Genomic DNA, 14,268 nt, shown 5'->3' on the forward strand with positions numbered 1-14,268 from the left:
TATTTTCAAAATATTCACTCAGTGGAATGTACATAATCACTTTGTATGTTGGAATAGCCACAGGATATGACTGTCATTAACTTGCATTGTAGCGAAATCCGTGTCAGTTTCACGGAAATTTGAGTGATTCCGTGGCTATTCCACGGATTTTGAGTTAAACGAATCCGTGGCTATTTCACGGATTCCTGTGAGACCATGTTGGAATTTTAGGTCTTCATTAAATGTAAGCCATAATCATTATAATTAGAAGAAATTAAATAAATTAAGACATGAAATGTTTCATTCTGTGTGTAATGGATCTATATAATGTGGCATTTCCACTTTTTTAATTGAATAACTGGCATAAATAAACTTTTCCATGATATTTTAATTTATTGAGATGCACCTGTAATTTCCTTCTTAGAGCAAGGTCACTCTTTGAACATTGTTTACATCATGTAGCGACTCCTTTCTTCTTTCCTGCCTTCTGCTGAAGCATTGTGGTGCTTTTGGTCTGTCACTCCATTGACAGTCAATCTGTGTTTATAGGGCTTGCATGCATTACTCACTCTGCAGTCAGCAGGAATGCGTATCACGTCACCTGACTTACATGTGCATCCTTTTGTGTGTGTTTTTACCACATCAAGTGCAAATGAGGCTGGAATTATGGCTCTCCAACAAAGCACAATAATGTCTTTGTGGAGAGAAGGGTGTAACAAGTGAACATACCGTAGGTTGCAGAGAATGTTCCACATGCACACTGGGTTAGATGCAGTGGTGGAATGTAACTAACTACATTTACTCAAGTACTGTACAAGCACAATTATGAGGTACTTTACTTGAGTATTTCCATTTTCTGTAACTTTATACTTCTACTCAACTACATTTTGAGGCAAATATTGTACTTTTTACTCCACTACATTTAGCTGCCAGCTTTAGTTACTTTCCAGGTAAAGATTTAACATAAAAACATGATACATTTAAAGTGATTAGACTTTGTTTTTTTGTAATTTAACCTCATAATAGTAAATTAAGAAGTGAAATCTTTACTGAAGTAAAGTGCTGCTTACATAAATGCATCAATACCAATATTTTGAATATATACAGTCATGGAAATAATTATTAGACCACCCTTTTTCTTCAATATCTTGTTCATTTTAGTGCCTAGTACAACTGAAGGTACATTTGTTTGGATAAATATAATGTTATGTTTAATTTAAGAGCTGATATCTAGCCATTTTCGATGGTTTTCTTGATAATAACCAAAATCATTATCAAGAAATCATGGAAAATGGCTAGATATCAACTCTTAAATTAAACTCTTATGAGCTATTTTTGTTGTTATCATTATATTTGTCCAAACAAATGTACCTTTAGTTCTACCAGAAATTAAAATGAACAATACATTGAAGAAAACAAGGGGTGTGTAATATTTTTTTCCTTGACTGTATAACAATCTGAGTGGGTCCATTCTGCATGACGAGTACTTTTACTTTAGATACTTTAAGTACATTATGATGCTGAGACTTTTGTACTTTTACTGAAGTAAGTTTTGAATGCAAGACTTTTACTTGTAGTGGAGTAATTTCGCAGTGTGGTATTACTACTTTTACTTTAGTAAAGGATCTGAATACTTTTTTCCACCACTGGTTGAGGGGAAATTATCAAACAATGCTCCGTAGTGCCTCAAGTGGTCAAAAACTCAGGGTACAGGGTACCTTTTAAAGTGGCTTTACACAGCATTCTGATCATATCTATTGCCTGAACATAGCTCTCAACATTGCTAATGCCACTACAAAAAGTCTTAAAAACATTAACAGTGGGGACAGACCTAACAGTGTAACCCAAGGGGGCATTTTCAGTGATACCCAATGTATGAGAGCAGAGCAGAGTGGGACACACAGGGACTCACAGTTTGTTGTCAACAACGAACAGAAAAGCTCTGATTAAAACACAGAGTGTGATGTCATTCTCTGGTCAGGACTCCATTACTCCACTATATCTTTACATAATAAATAGTTGTTGACTGTTACAGTCATGTAAAAAAATTATCAGACCATTGTTTTCTTCAATTTCAAGTTAATTTTAATGCCTGGTAAAAACTAAAGGTACATTTGATTGGACAAATGTAATAATCAACAAAACATATCTCAAGAGTTTATTTTAAGAGCTGATATCTAGCAATTATCCATGATTTTCTTGATAATAATTTTGGTTATTATCAAGAAAACTATGGAAAATGTCTAGATATCAGCTCTTCAATTAGACTCTTATGAGCTATTTTTGTTGTTATCATTTTATTTGTCCAAACAAATGAACCTTTAGTTTTTCCAGGCATTAAAATGAACAATAATTTTTACATGTCTGTATATTAATGCTGTGAGAGTTGTGTACAGCTATGTTAACTTCAGTTTGCAATTAAAAGTGTCTTAGAAACATCTGATCAATAACAAACTCAAGAAAAACATTTAAAGGTGTTTTGGATACAGTACTACAGTATTTATTAGATTTCTTGAACAGACCTAAAAGCACTGCTTTTGCAGGAACATACAAGAGTTTCACATGAAGGTGAGTGGCAAAACACAAGACAGACACGGATGTCAGTAAAAGTTATTTTTGCTATTTTAAGATGTCGCTGAAGTGAAGCAAAGACTCAGATATACAAATAAATAAACCAGAACAGAGAAGAAGACATAAATACAGTAAATGTTGAAAGACCTGCTAGTCTATGACACAAAACAAATAGTTTGCATAAAATAAGAATAGTGCTGCAATGTTTCCCTGTTAGTTGTGGTTAAGTTCAGCTTTAAAAGCTTTGTCAGTTCAATGTGAGATTAACTGTTGAGTTTCTGTTCATGTGTAGTTGCATGTCTGTCTGCCCACATGTCCGTCTCAAAGTGAATTTTGTTTTTACTAGGCCTGTCACGATAATTACTATATCGACTTATCGTTCGATTTATAAAAATGGACACAATAGTTTTTTTCTGGACTCAATATATTGACTTTTTGTGCTTTTTTTCTGTTGTGTTTAAAGTAATGCTGCAAATGTTTGACAGGCAGTATGAATTGCCCCCCAAAAAAACATATTTCCCAAGCAGCCATTCCAGCTGTTTATGTTATTTTAATAATAAAATAATATAATACATAGTGATAATCTCATTGCAATGTGTTGTTAAGAGCCTGGAAGTCTATTTTATTTGTTGTGGTTGTTTATGTTTTATTTATCTAGGATAGTTTAATATTTCTTTTCCAAATTTCAGTTCCAATGTTTAATATTCTTGGTTTATAAATGTATATATGTGGAAAAGGATGTACTTATTATCCTCTAATATCGTTATGAAACTAAAACAACATCTATACGATACTATTGTTTATCGTAATAGTTTCTGGGAAAATGTATCATGCTAAAAATGTGTTTTCGTGACAGGCCTAGTTTTTACCTAAGTTACTGTTGATGCTTTGTCATTTTTCTTTTCTTTTTAAGTGTGCTCTAACTTTGCTGCTTTTACAACAGAATCCTCAAACTTAACTCTGGCTGCACTGCTTCAGTCAAAAATGAGTAAAGTTAGGACCAGAATTTAAGATTTGGTGCTAAAAGTGTGAATTAGGTTTGTTTGTCTATGTTGTCCTTATCCCGTCTTGTGTCCAGGAGGGTCTGTCTTGCTGTTTTTCTCTCTGCTCGGCTGGTTCGGTCTTGTTGGGGCCCTCTTAGACTCTGCAGGTGTGAATGGTGACTGTGTTCTTGCACTGCTGGCAGCGGACGGAGCAGCACCAGGAGAACTTGCAGGAGCAGCGCTGCACCACCTCAGCCCGGCCCGCTCTGTACCCCGGCCCACAGCACACCAGCTCACAGCCATCTGGTGCCAGCCGAGAGGTTCCTGGTGGGTTTTTAGAAGAGAGTGGCATATTTTTTCTTTTTTTTTTCATGGATAAATTGGACAATCTTGATTGTTTTCCTGTGAGAGTGTCTTACCGTTACATCTCCGACCAGCTGTCCCAGGGATCCCATTGTCAGGGTCGAGATGGCAGAAATCTGGGGAGGGCGCAAGGTACACAAGGTCTCTGGCAGCAGGGGGTTTGACCTGGGGGTCACGGGGGAGCAGGGCTGTCCTGGATCCTATACGAGTCAGGCGAACCTAAGAGGAGGATTATGTTGACTAGAGGTGAAGGCAAAAAATCGATACAGCATGGTATCGCGATCTTTTGCGTGGCAATATATCGATTCATGGCCGCCAAGTATTGATATTTTCTGGGGTTTTTTTCCGGAGGCCGTAACGGACTCACTTTTAGGAATATAATGTAGATACTGGAGATCTAAAAGAATTCAGAGCAGTGAAGCTTAAAGTTGAGGAAAGTTTGAGAAAATGCTGCAGTTGTTGGCATCCATACATGTTTGATATCAGTTCAGTTCAGTTTGACTGAATACTTTGTTGGTCAGTCTGTGGGTTTGACTCTTATTGTGGAGGAATAAAAAGACTGAAGTGAGATGAATAGACTGAGAATTTTCTCTTATTTGACAAAACATTTCTTGATTTAATTCAATTTTGTGGACACACAATGCAGTTAAACAGTTAAATCGCAATATATTTGTATCGCAATACTCACCATATCGCAAAATGCTTAAAATAGCAATAATATCGCAATAATATCGAATCGTGACTCAAGTATCAGGATAAAATTGTATCGTGGGGCCTCTGGGGATTCACACCTCGACTGTTGTAATGTTGACAGAGATATACTGCCCTACAAAGCCTAACTGCAGTAACTACATTTTTGGTCGAAACTGAGTTATAACTAAAAATGAACCCCTTTATGTCTGTATTAGCTTGTGACAAAGTTTTAGATTTCAATTTTGCTTTATTTCAGAGAAATAATTATATAAAAACCACAAAATCCAACTCAAAACCAAGCAGTAATTGCACTTACCACGATCTGCTTTGGATAAACTAATTTAAACATAGAAATAATGTAAATTATAAGTTTATTTCAAAGGGAAACTATTATCTGGATAGTGATTAAGCTAAAAAGTGAGATAATATATTTAGACTAAAAAAATAATGTTTCTTCGTAACATTAAGTCTAAAATATGCACATCTTTGAATAGAGTTGTTAAACACTTTCAAATACACTGTTACCAAATTTAAATTGAAAATGTTTATTCACTGAAAACAAAATATAAAAGCTGAAACTTACTTACTCCACTCTGTTTTTGCATTACTATTAGAACCTTTTACAGCAATGCAGTAACTCCGTTTTTGGGGTCAAAGGTCAAATAAATCTTCATGATTTTTGAGCATAAAAATTACATCAATACATGTAGAAATAAGTGTTATATCACTTATCTACATATAACCCACACATTTTTTTCAGTTTTTCCATTTGCTAAGTTAAAGCAGTTAGGCTTTGTAGGGCAGTACAGAAGGGGAGCTTTAACATTGATAAAGTATCTGACTGCTTCATGTATTCTGATACCTCTGTGGCTCCATCAAAGCGTTCCTTGAGCACCACGCCGACGCGCCTGAAAGGAGGCATGACCTTCCAGCAGGTCCTCAACTCACAGGAGCCGGAGACGCCATGACACTTACACTCCACCTGCATGTTGTGAAGGATGGCCTGAGGATGAGAGAACGGTGAATAGAGAGCAGAGCAAATTGAATCTCAGAGATGACAAAGAAATTGTTGCAACAACCAACCTTTCGGCCGGCCTCGTTGTTATGAAGGTTCATGAGTGGTCGCCCTGCTGACAGCCCCTTGGCTCGCTCTGGTTCATCCACAAACGTTTGGGAGAAAGCCACGCCATAGGACAGGTTATCACTGCACCCTGACCACTGGAAGCCTGTGGTTGAACAGAAACGGCACTGAAGGTTACTGCAACCTTGAAACGACTGCACATTCTAATTTAAAGCTAACAAATACGCATTTTTATCTTTAAGTACATGTATCGTCCAAATTCCATTCCTAAAGCTTTCAGTGAATAATTCCATGTCAACATAAGTACAATACTAGGCAATTGACAAGATTTCACCCGCCTCACTGTCGTACCACCCTTGGTCAATTTTCCTTAAAATACAGAGGTACAATACTGGAATAATCAATTTAATAGTTCAATACAGTTTTCCTCTTAACACATACAAGAGCAGTTTAGTGGCTGCTCTGATTGCTCAGGTCACTAAATGGTACACACACACACACACACACACACACACACACACACACACATACATTTCTACACTTTTATTTTACTTTTTAACATTATAATTTTGCTCATTTTTTTCTATTTCATAGTTATTTGTTTTTAGTTTAACTTTTATATAGGTAATATAAACATAATATAGGTAGAGGCCTGTATAAGCCCTTTTGGGTTTCTTGCCGCTACCTTGCACCTTCCTTTTGTTGTTTTTTTATCCTTTTCTTTTTTGTCTTATTATTATGCAAAATAAAAAACTACACAGCAAATTATTTGGTTCTTACCGAGATAAAAAACAACCTAGATTTAGAAGTGTTAGATAATTTATCTTGTTTAAAGAGTTAATTTCTTATTTTAATTGTTCAACATGCTTATTTCTAGATTTAAGAATCTTAATTCAAGACATCTTGTCAAGTAAAATTATCTGTCCATGCAGCAAGATCATTTCCCTCAGATGCAGTGTTTTTATCCTGTTTTTAGACACCCCTTTTGTGCAGTGTAAAACTAAACTAAACTAAAGCTAAAAAAAATTGGCTGGATCACAGAGAAGCAGCTGCTACTCTGCTGTACGTGTTGCACTTATGGCCACAATCTAATCAGTAATGTTGCAGCACTTGGACAACTGATGGGAAAATACTCCCATCACTGCCTGCGATGCAGACATTAGTGCTCCATGCTTGAAAGTTACGAAGCACAGAAAGCAGAGTAAGCAGCAGGTTTTTTGTGACTCAGTGCGGATTTACCCGTCACATTTTCATGCAATAGAATCCAAGCTCACCCTCGGGGCTGACCCCCCTGACCTTCCTGTCACAGCCACACCTCTCCAGCTCGCCGCGGGTGCAGGCTCGGGTCACAGCCACTGCCACGGCTGCTGAGGACAAAGCATGCACGAAGGCCGCCTCACGAGTCCCTGCAACCAAAAGAGAGCAAATGATGCTGAAATGATTCATGTGAGCAGCGTTTGAGTTTACCAGCATGACACGTTTCCAATATTAGGATACCTTGGTTCATGACTCTGCCGAATACATTGATCCCACGTGGGGTGGTGGTGCAGTTCCAGCGGCGGTTTCTGAACTGGTGCTGGCACTGAGTTAGTGGCAAACATATAGCAGTGAGATAGGAGGCTCTGATGATTGCATTATTACATTAGTACAGAGTTCTTGCAAGTGCTGAAATCCTTGAATATATATGCTTTTTAATCTGGTGTTTTAAAGGTTAGAAAATTGTTTGGATTTTGAAGAAAGTGCTTTAAATTAGGTTATATACAGTCTGGAAAAAATGATTAGACCACCCTTGTTTTCTTCATTTTCTTGTTCTGATATCTAGCCATTTTCTATGGTTTTCTTGATAATAACCAAAATTATTATCAAGAAAACCATTGAAAATGGCTAGATATCAGCGCTTAAATTAAACTCTTATGAGCTATTTTGTTGTTATCATTATATTTGTCTAAACAAATTGACCTTTAGTTGTACCAGGCATTAATGAACAAGAAATTGAAGAAAACAAGGATGGTCTAATCATTTTTTCAATGACTGTAGGATGCCATGTATCCTTTCAAACAAGTGACACATTTGCAAACTTTCTTTGCTGTAGAATGCTCTCATGAAACATAATGTTCCATTGTTTATAGCACAATAACATCTAATTAAATGTGATGAAGTGAAATAATCAGTACACAAATATGTAATTAACCACAGCTGCAAGATGCTGGAAAAGCGTGAAAATGCACCTTGCAGAATGCTTGAAAAGTGTTTAAATTTGACTTTGGAAATGGATCCTGTTGGTGTATTGAGGTGTTTTGCCTGCAGGTCAACCCTGAGACTTGCGTACCTCTTCTATGACCATCTCTGCTGCCTTGCGTACGGACTCCATGACCTCCCCTCGCGCCCTGCACACCCCCACCTGCCCCGGGGTCAGCCCCCTCAGCCGCGCACATGGAGCAGCACCAGACACGGGCCTGGAGCGAGGCAGCCTCGCCAGGGAGCTGGGACACAAAGGTAAACGGACTCAGAGCAGGTTATTGGACAAGAGGAGGGGGGGCAAAAAGAGAAGATGTATAATGAAGAAAAGGGGAGGGAGTGAAAGAGGAAGAGCGCATGAAAAAGAGAAAAGAGGGTACAAAAAGGATGAAGAGGTAACGACCGGGCAGAGTTTTAGAGAGGATGGAAACAAGGGGAAGAACAGGCAGAGAAGACAGAGAAGACACAGTGAAAGAAAAGAGAAAAGGTCACCAGGAGTGAGACAAAGAAAGAGAGGGGAGCGACTGAAAGAGATTTAGAGACATGTCACCATCTTTTAAAAGTTATAGCATGACAAACAAACTCCCTCTTTCTCTTCCTCCCCTCGCACGCTAGACTTACAGCCAGTTGGTTGCCATGGTGGGGTGGGTTGCCCATAGCAACAGGAGGAGGAGTGGTGCCGTGAGATTGACAGTGGAGACAGTTGGCATCAGACTGTCTGTCTGTCTGTCCCTCTCCGTGCGTCAGGCTGGGTCTTTGGACAGCACGCTGCCCGTCTCCACAGTCAAAGTGATCTGTCTCTGCTGGTTGTGTTGTTGGTTTATGTTTCTGGTCCAAAGTCTGGGGAAGATCCCCACATATCTGTTGAAATGACAAGTTCACAGATCAGAGACAAAGCAATATAGTTGATCAGAGTTGAAACTTAAAAAAAAAACAATTTCATGACTAATATTTAAGTTTTAACCTGTGTGATCATGCTGCTGCAGCCTTAAAACTGCAGTTTGATCTACAAAAGTAAAAGTTTCTTACCAGTTCATAGTCCTGCGAAATCCAGTTATCCTTTCAATATTGTGTTGATCAAATTGAAATTTAATCCCAGTTTCAAACAGTAAAGTTGCTCATCAGTTTCTTCACTTGTGCTGTCAGCGACAGCGAAAGCATGCTCACAGGAATGTTTTACAAACTGCCAGCAAACCTCATCCTTGAGACACAAAAATAAGTCCACATGTCCAATTTAATTGAACATACCAGTGGAAACTACCACCACCAACAACAAAAAAACAAAGTTTAAAATCCAAAAGTGCTAGTATGTTCAATTTTTAGAAAAACATTGTGTCAGCAAGTGCTCAGTTTCGTCCCCAGAAAACAAATGTGTCCATTCCAGGTCGAAACAGCCAGAATGAGTGAGAGCAGTGAGATGGGAGTGATGGGTTATAAAGGAGGTAGAGAATGAGGGTGGGAGAGAGAGGACAGGCGTGCTCCAGGGTGTGGATTGATGCCGAGGGAGGGGAGGAGGGAAGCATAATAGTTGTACCACGTAAGTATTAAGAGTGTAAGTATGTGTTCTTTTGTGTTTGTTTGGCATGAGACCTCAAATCTGAGCTCGCACTGGAGATTATGTCCCTTTGAATGATAATCACAAATAGACGTGTGCATTGCTTCTTTTCCTCATTTTTATATGTTTTCCACCCGTGCATGTTAATGTGTTTGCTGCAGTGCATTTGCTGCTGAGAAACATTTTATGAGAAGACAAACTGAAGCCTTTTGTTTCCTCTGTGGAAATACTCAGCAGGGATATTGATCCCAGAAAAGTCCCGCAAGAAATCCCCACATCATAAACTATGACACAGCATTTCTGTTTCCACATACGTGTATATGCATGTGAAAAGTGTCTTACCTAATGTTTAATTTTCCCAAACTTTGTTGCTCATTTTACGAGTCTCCCCCCCACCCCACTCTAACCTCCCCTTCCTCTATCTCCCCCACATTTGCCCTCTCGTTCTCCCTCTCTCCCACTCCCTATATTGTCTTAGAAGAAGGGGTGACATTTAGACAAGGGGAAGAAAACACACTGCCGACAAATATTGGAACTGAGGCAAATAAATCACGAGGTAGGAGGGAAAGGAGGGCATAAGGAGAGAGCGGATGGGTGTTACACTGGGGTTAGGAAAAAGCAGTAAAAAATAACAAAGCAGGTTGTTACACATTTTAGGGAAAAAAATGATATGTGTGGATTTATTTAATAGTTGAGAGCAAAACATGAACAACTCCAAATAATGTCTTATTCATTGATGCACTGAGGAACACAGCATAATGTACAGTATAGACTGTGGCGCATGATTAATCTTTATTTACTGCAAATCATTTGCACAAAGTGATTATTCAACTCAAGTGCGCTTTCTTTTACAGTTTATTTGGTAGTTTTCCCTCCTTTTGTCTCTCTGTTTAGCCAGTGACGTAACATTACAGAGAATATCTTTCACTTCTAAGAATAGTAGCCTATATAACTAGAAACACAAAGCTGAAACTTCACAATATTTGAAAAAAAACAAACATTTCTTTTACCTGTAGGCGTTGTAAAAGAGTATTATTTCTTGTTTTGTTTTTTCACAACACAACCAAAAGTTTGTAAGAATGATCTAAACTCTAATCTTATTCTAATTTAAATCCAATTTTTAAAGCATTTTTTATACTAGTTTTGAAGTCTACCTAGTCAAACTGTGGAACTGATAAATTGTAAAACCTTCATTTTAGCCTCCCCAGATTGCAGTAACTGCAGATTGGTTTTACATGTCTCACTTTCAAAAATTGCACGTGTATGCCATTATGATTTATGATCTTTTTTAGATTCTCTGAACTCAATTTTGTCCAACTTGTGGTTACACCATGGCTTTGCTGGTGCTTTAATTTGAATCTATGGTTTTATTTTATGGGTAATTATTTGGTAGCCGATCTTTTGTTATCAGTGTTGGCTGATTAGAATGGGAGCACTATAATTTTCTTTATTTAATGGATGAATAAATTGAACATTGGATACATCTTATTTTTAATCCCAGAGGCCAATAAATACAAATCTATTGTTGAATCAGATGAGTCAGTCCACTCACAGTCCCAGTCCAGGAGTCGGTGGCACTTTCACCTGAACCCTCTGACACCCAGTGCTTGAGTAAATGGTCACCACACACACACACACACACACACACACACACACACACACACACACGTTTTCCTCTGTCTATATCTGCAAAGACAGGTTTCTTGTAGGCCCCCTTCCCTCCTTTTCTTGTCCTCCTCGTGTCGTATTCCTCCTTTGTGTCCCCTGTTTCTCCAAGTGACGTCTTCCGCTGTCTCCCACAGCAACGCCATGGTGATGAGCTGGCCACTGTCATGTCCGGCGCCTCTGTTATGCTCATCCCTTCACCCCTCTCTCGTAAATAACTTGCCCTCTTTTTTTTTATCTTTATCTTTCCCCCATTTTGTGGACATTTTATCATGCTGAACTGGTCCTGCACTGATTGACTGTAGCCAGGTTGCAGAGCCTAAAGAGATGCTTGTTAAAGCTTCAGCATGACATACATAGAGATGACTTGTATTCCCTCTGTTCTAGTGGGAGGCAGCAGCAGACTTTGAGAGACTCTGCTGTGAGGTGGGGCAACTCTAAACCGATCCTTGTCCACTGATGCTTACCACAGGATGGATGATGGGCCTCTTTCTAGGATGACGCCTCAGGGTGACTCTGGACCTCATGACCACATCGCCGCCCAAGGTCATTATGATAGAAATGTGACCCACCACCTTTCATTTGCTTTGTTACTTCTCCGCACTTGAGGGCGACCTGCCTCAGCACGCTCACACTGCTCAGGCATCTCTGCCAACAAAGAGCAGAACGCACTGCTGTGTATGAATGTGTGTGGAGCGTGTGCATGAATATTATGGGATGGCAGGCGGTGGTGTTGTCAGGCAGGGAAGTGGGGGTGGCAGAGTGGGCGGTGAGCTGTGTGCACATGGGGGGGAGGGGGCAGAGGGAATGGACGACCCATGAATATTATGGGATGATGGTAGTGTTGGGTGGGGGTGGGCGGAGGGGGGGTTGAGGTAGAAAGATGGCAGTACATATGGGATAGAGGGAGTAGGAGGAGGTGATGGTGACGGCGCTGCACGTGAGTCCGTGTGCACGCGCATACATGCGTGTGTGTAAGGGGCATTCAAGCGATAGTAACAGACAACGGCCAGACATAGGCCTTTGTTGCTATGCGATCTGCATGTACCATACAACGGGGAATATTGCAGTGTGACCAGTAATGGAGGAAGCCGTGGAAGGCCTCCGGGCTCACAATTTGATGGTTCATGCCCTGGTTTCTTACTATATCTACTGAACCCGACATGCAGAAAATATCATCTCTGATACAACAGAAAGATTTGCTGCTAAGAACCAGAATACACAAAGATGAATGCAGTTCATGAAATATTGTTCTCAGGGTGCATGAATGCATTTCTGGCCTTCAAGGAGAAAAGCACAGAGCTACAATACAATAGGTATTAGCTGGTAAAAGTGAAAAAAATGAATAATGTTGTTGTAACTGTGAACTTCTCCTTGCTTTCTTGTTCATTTAATGCCTGGTACAACTAAAGGTACACTGGTTTGGACAAATATAATGATAAAAACAACCAAATTCATTATCAAGAAAACCATGGAAAATGTCTAGATATCAGCTCTTAAATTAAATTCTCATGAGCTAATTGTGTTGTTTATCATTATATTTGTCCAAACAAATGTACCTTTAGTTGTACCAGTTATCAAAATGAAGAATTTGAAGAAAACAATGATCTAATCATTTTTCCTATGACTGTATATTGACATCTGGAATAAAAGCTCATATGTGTCTTTAAAAACTAGAAGAGATACCCATTTAAAATGTAGAAAACCTAATTAAAATGCAGTCTGTTGGTCTCAATGTTAAGATGTAAACTGTAACTTTCAAAACGTTTTACCAAGCAGCAGCCTGCCAGCGGGTCAGAAAGTCGTTTACAAATCTCTTGACAAGCAGCCAAACATTCAAGCAAACTGAACTTTATTTCAAATTATAGTAGAGATCCCAAAAATTCTTCACATACCAAATATATCAGGCTGAATGTTATTAAACGATGCACATGACATCTAATTGAAACAACGGTGGTGCTATTTATTTCCCCCCAGTGTAAACATCAAGGAGCTTTAATAAAGAGCTGGAACAAGATTGAATGAAACATACCGTACATGTTAAACAGATAATTTAACTACCTAAACTACAATTTAAGGCTGAAAACTTAAGAGGTTAATTCCTGATTAACTGATCTTTTTTGTAAGATTTATGTCTGATAGCAGCCAGCGGAACATGGTGCATATACTGTGACATTATAACACATCTCTAAATCAGGTTCAGTTTGATTAAGAAGTGCATTTCAAAGAGGTATAAATGACTGAATGCCTCTCACTGCGTATCATTAAGTCTGTGTGCAGCAAGGGTTGATTCTTGTGTGGCCTTCAAGTGCTCCTTCTGAGCTCTCATTTGAGTTCAAACATTTAAAATAAGACCTGTTGAGCAATCGAGGGCTTCCACTTTAATATACTTGTAAGGACAAAGCAAACTTTATAAAGCCTAAATCATCGTTTAGCTGCAACTTTTATTTCTTTGTATTTTATAAATCAAGCTGCACAGAGCCACAGTGTGCTGCAACATCAGAACCAAGTGGCGAAATGTGCAGCTGCATGTTTTAGTGAATCTATTTGGCTTTATATTTTGCACAGTGTGTGTTATTTTAGCCATCTATGTGTGGAGCGTGCTCAGACCCTTAAGTGGTAATTCTGGTATCAATGAAAACCCTTTTTTTATACAGTCATTTACATATTTATAGATGTACAGTCATGGAAATTTTTTTAGACCACCCTTGTTTTCTTCATTCTTTTGTTATTTTTAATTTTAATGCCTGGTACAACTAAAGGTACATTTGTGTGGGCAAATATAATGATAACAACAAAAATAGCTCATAAGAGTTGAATTTAAGAGCTGATATCTAGACATTTTCCATGGTTTTCTTGATAATAACCAAAAACATTTTCAAGAAAAACATGGAAAATGGCTAGATATTAGCTCTTAAAAATTCTTATGAGCTATTTTTTTTGCTATCATCATATTTGTCCAATGTACCTTTAGTTGTACCAGGCATTAGAATAAACAAGGAATTGAAGAAAACAAGGGTGGTCTAATCATTTTTTCCATGTCTGTGTATATTCCAATTATTGCTTGGATGGGTCTGAGATGTGCAGCAGCTCATGTCTTATTTACTGTATTCCAAACAGAACCTGAAGGCAGAAATGTG

The 14,268-nt window shown here is 38.6% G+C and overlaps 1 protein-coding gene across 1 annotated transcript; it reads right to left on the reverse strand.

Moving 5' to 3' along the window:
• Positions 1–2,962: 2,962 nt before the first annotated feature.
• wnt4b (wingless-type MMTV integration site family, member 4b) lies at positions 2,963–8,618 on the reverse strand. Its single transcript, XM_059338764.1, has 8 exons — positions 8,530–8,618; positions 8,000–8,153; positions 7,168–7,252; positions 6,945–7,076; positions 5,673–5,815; positions 5,452–5,592; positions 3,953–4,115; positions 2,963–3,857 (listed from the first exon to the last, which is right to left on the reverse strand). Exons 1-8 carry the CDS (start codon positions 8,616–8,618, stop codon positions 3,688–3,690), a joined length of 1,077 nt encoding a protein of 358 aa, XP_059194747.1. The 3' UTR covers positions 2,963–3,687.
• Between the last annotated feature and the right edge of the window lie 5,650 nt (positions 8,619–14,268).

Source organism: Centropristis striata, chromosome 8, assembly GCF_030273125.1.
Source record: "Centropristis striata isolate RG_2023a ecotype Rhode Island chromosome 8, C.striata_1.0, whole genome shotgun sequence".
Taxonomy (NCBI): domain Eukaryota; kingdom Metazoa; phylum Chordata; class Actinopteri; order Perciformes; family Serranidae; genus Centropristis; species Centropristis striata.

Coding starts and splice junctions, on each gene's coding strand:
- wnt4b (XM_059338764.1), bottom strand. CDS start 8,618: ATGCCAACTGTCTCCACTGTCAATCTCACGGCACCACTCCTCCTCCTG. Junction 7,253..7,999: donor CAGAGATGGTCATAGAAGAG/GTACGCAAGTCT, acceptor CCACTAACTCAG/TGCCAGCACCAGTTCAGAAA. Junction 7,077..7,167: donor CGGCAGAGTCATGAACCAAG/GTATCCTAATAT, acceptor TTTTGGTTGCAG/GGACTCGTGAGGCGGCCTTC.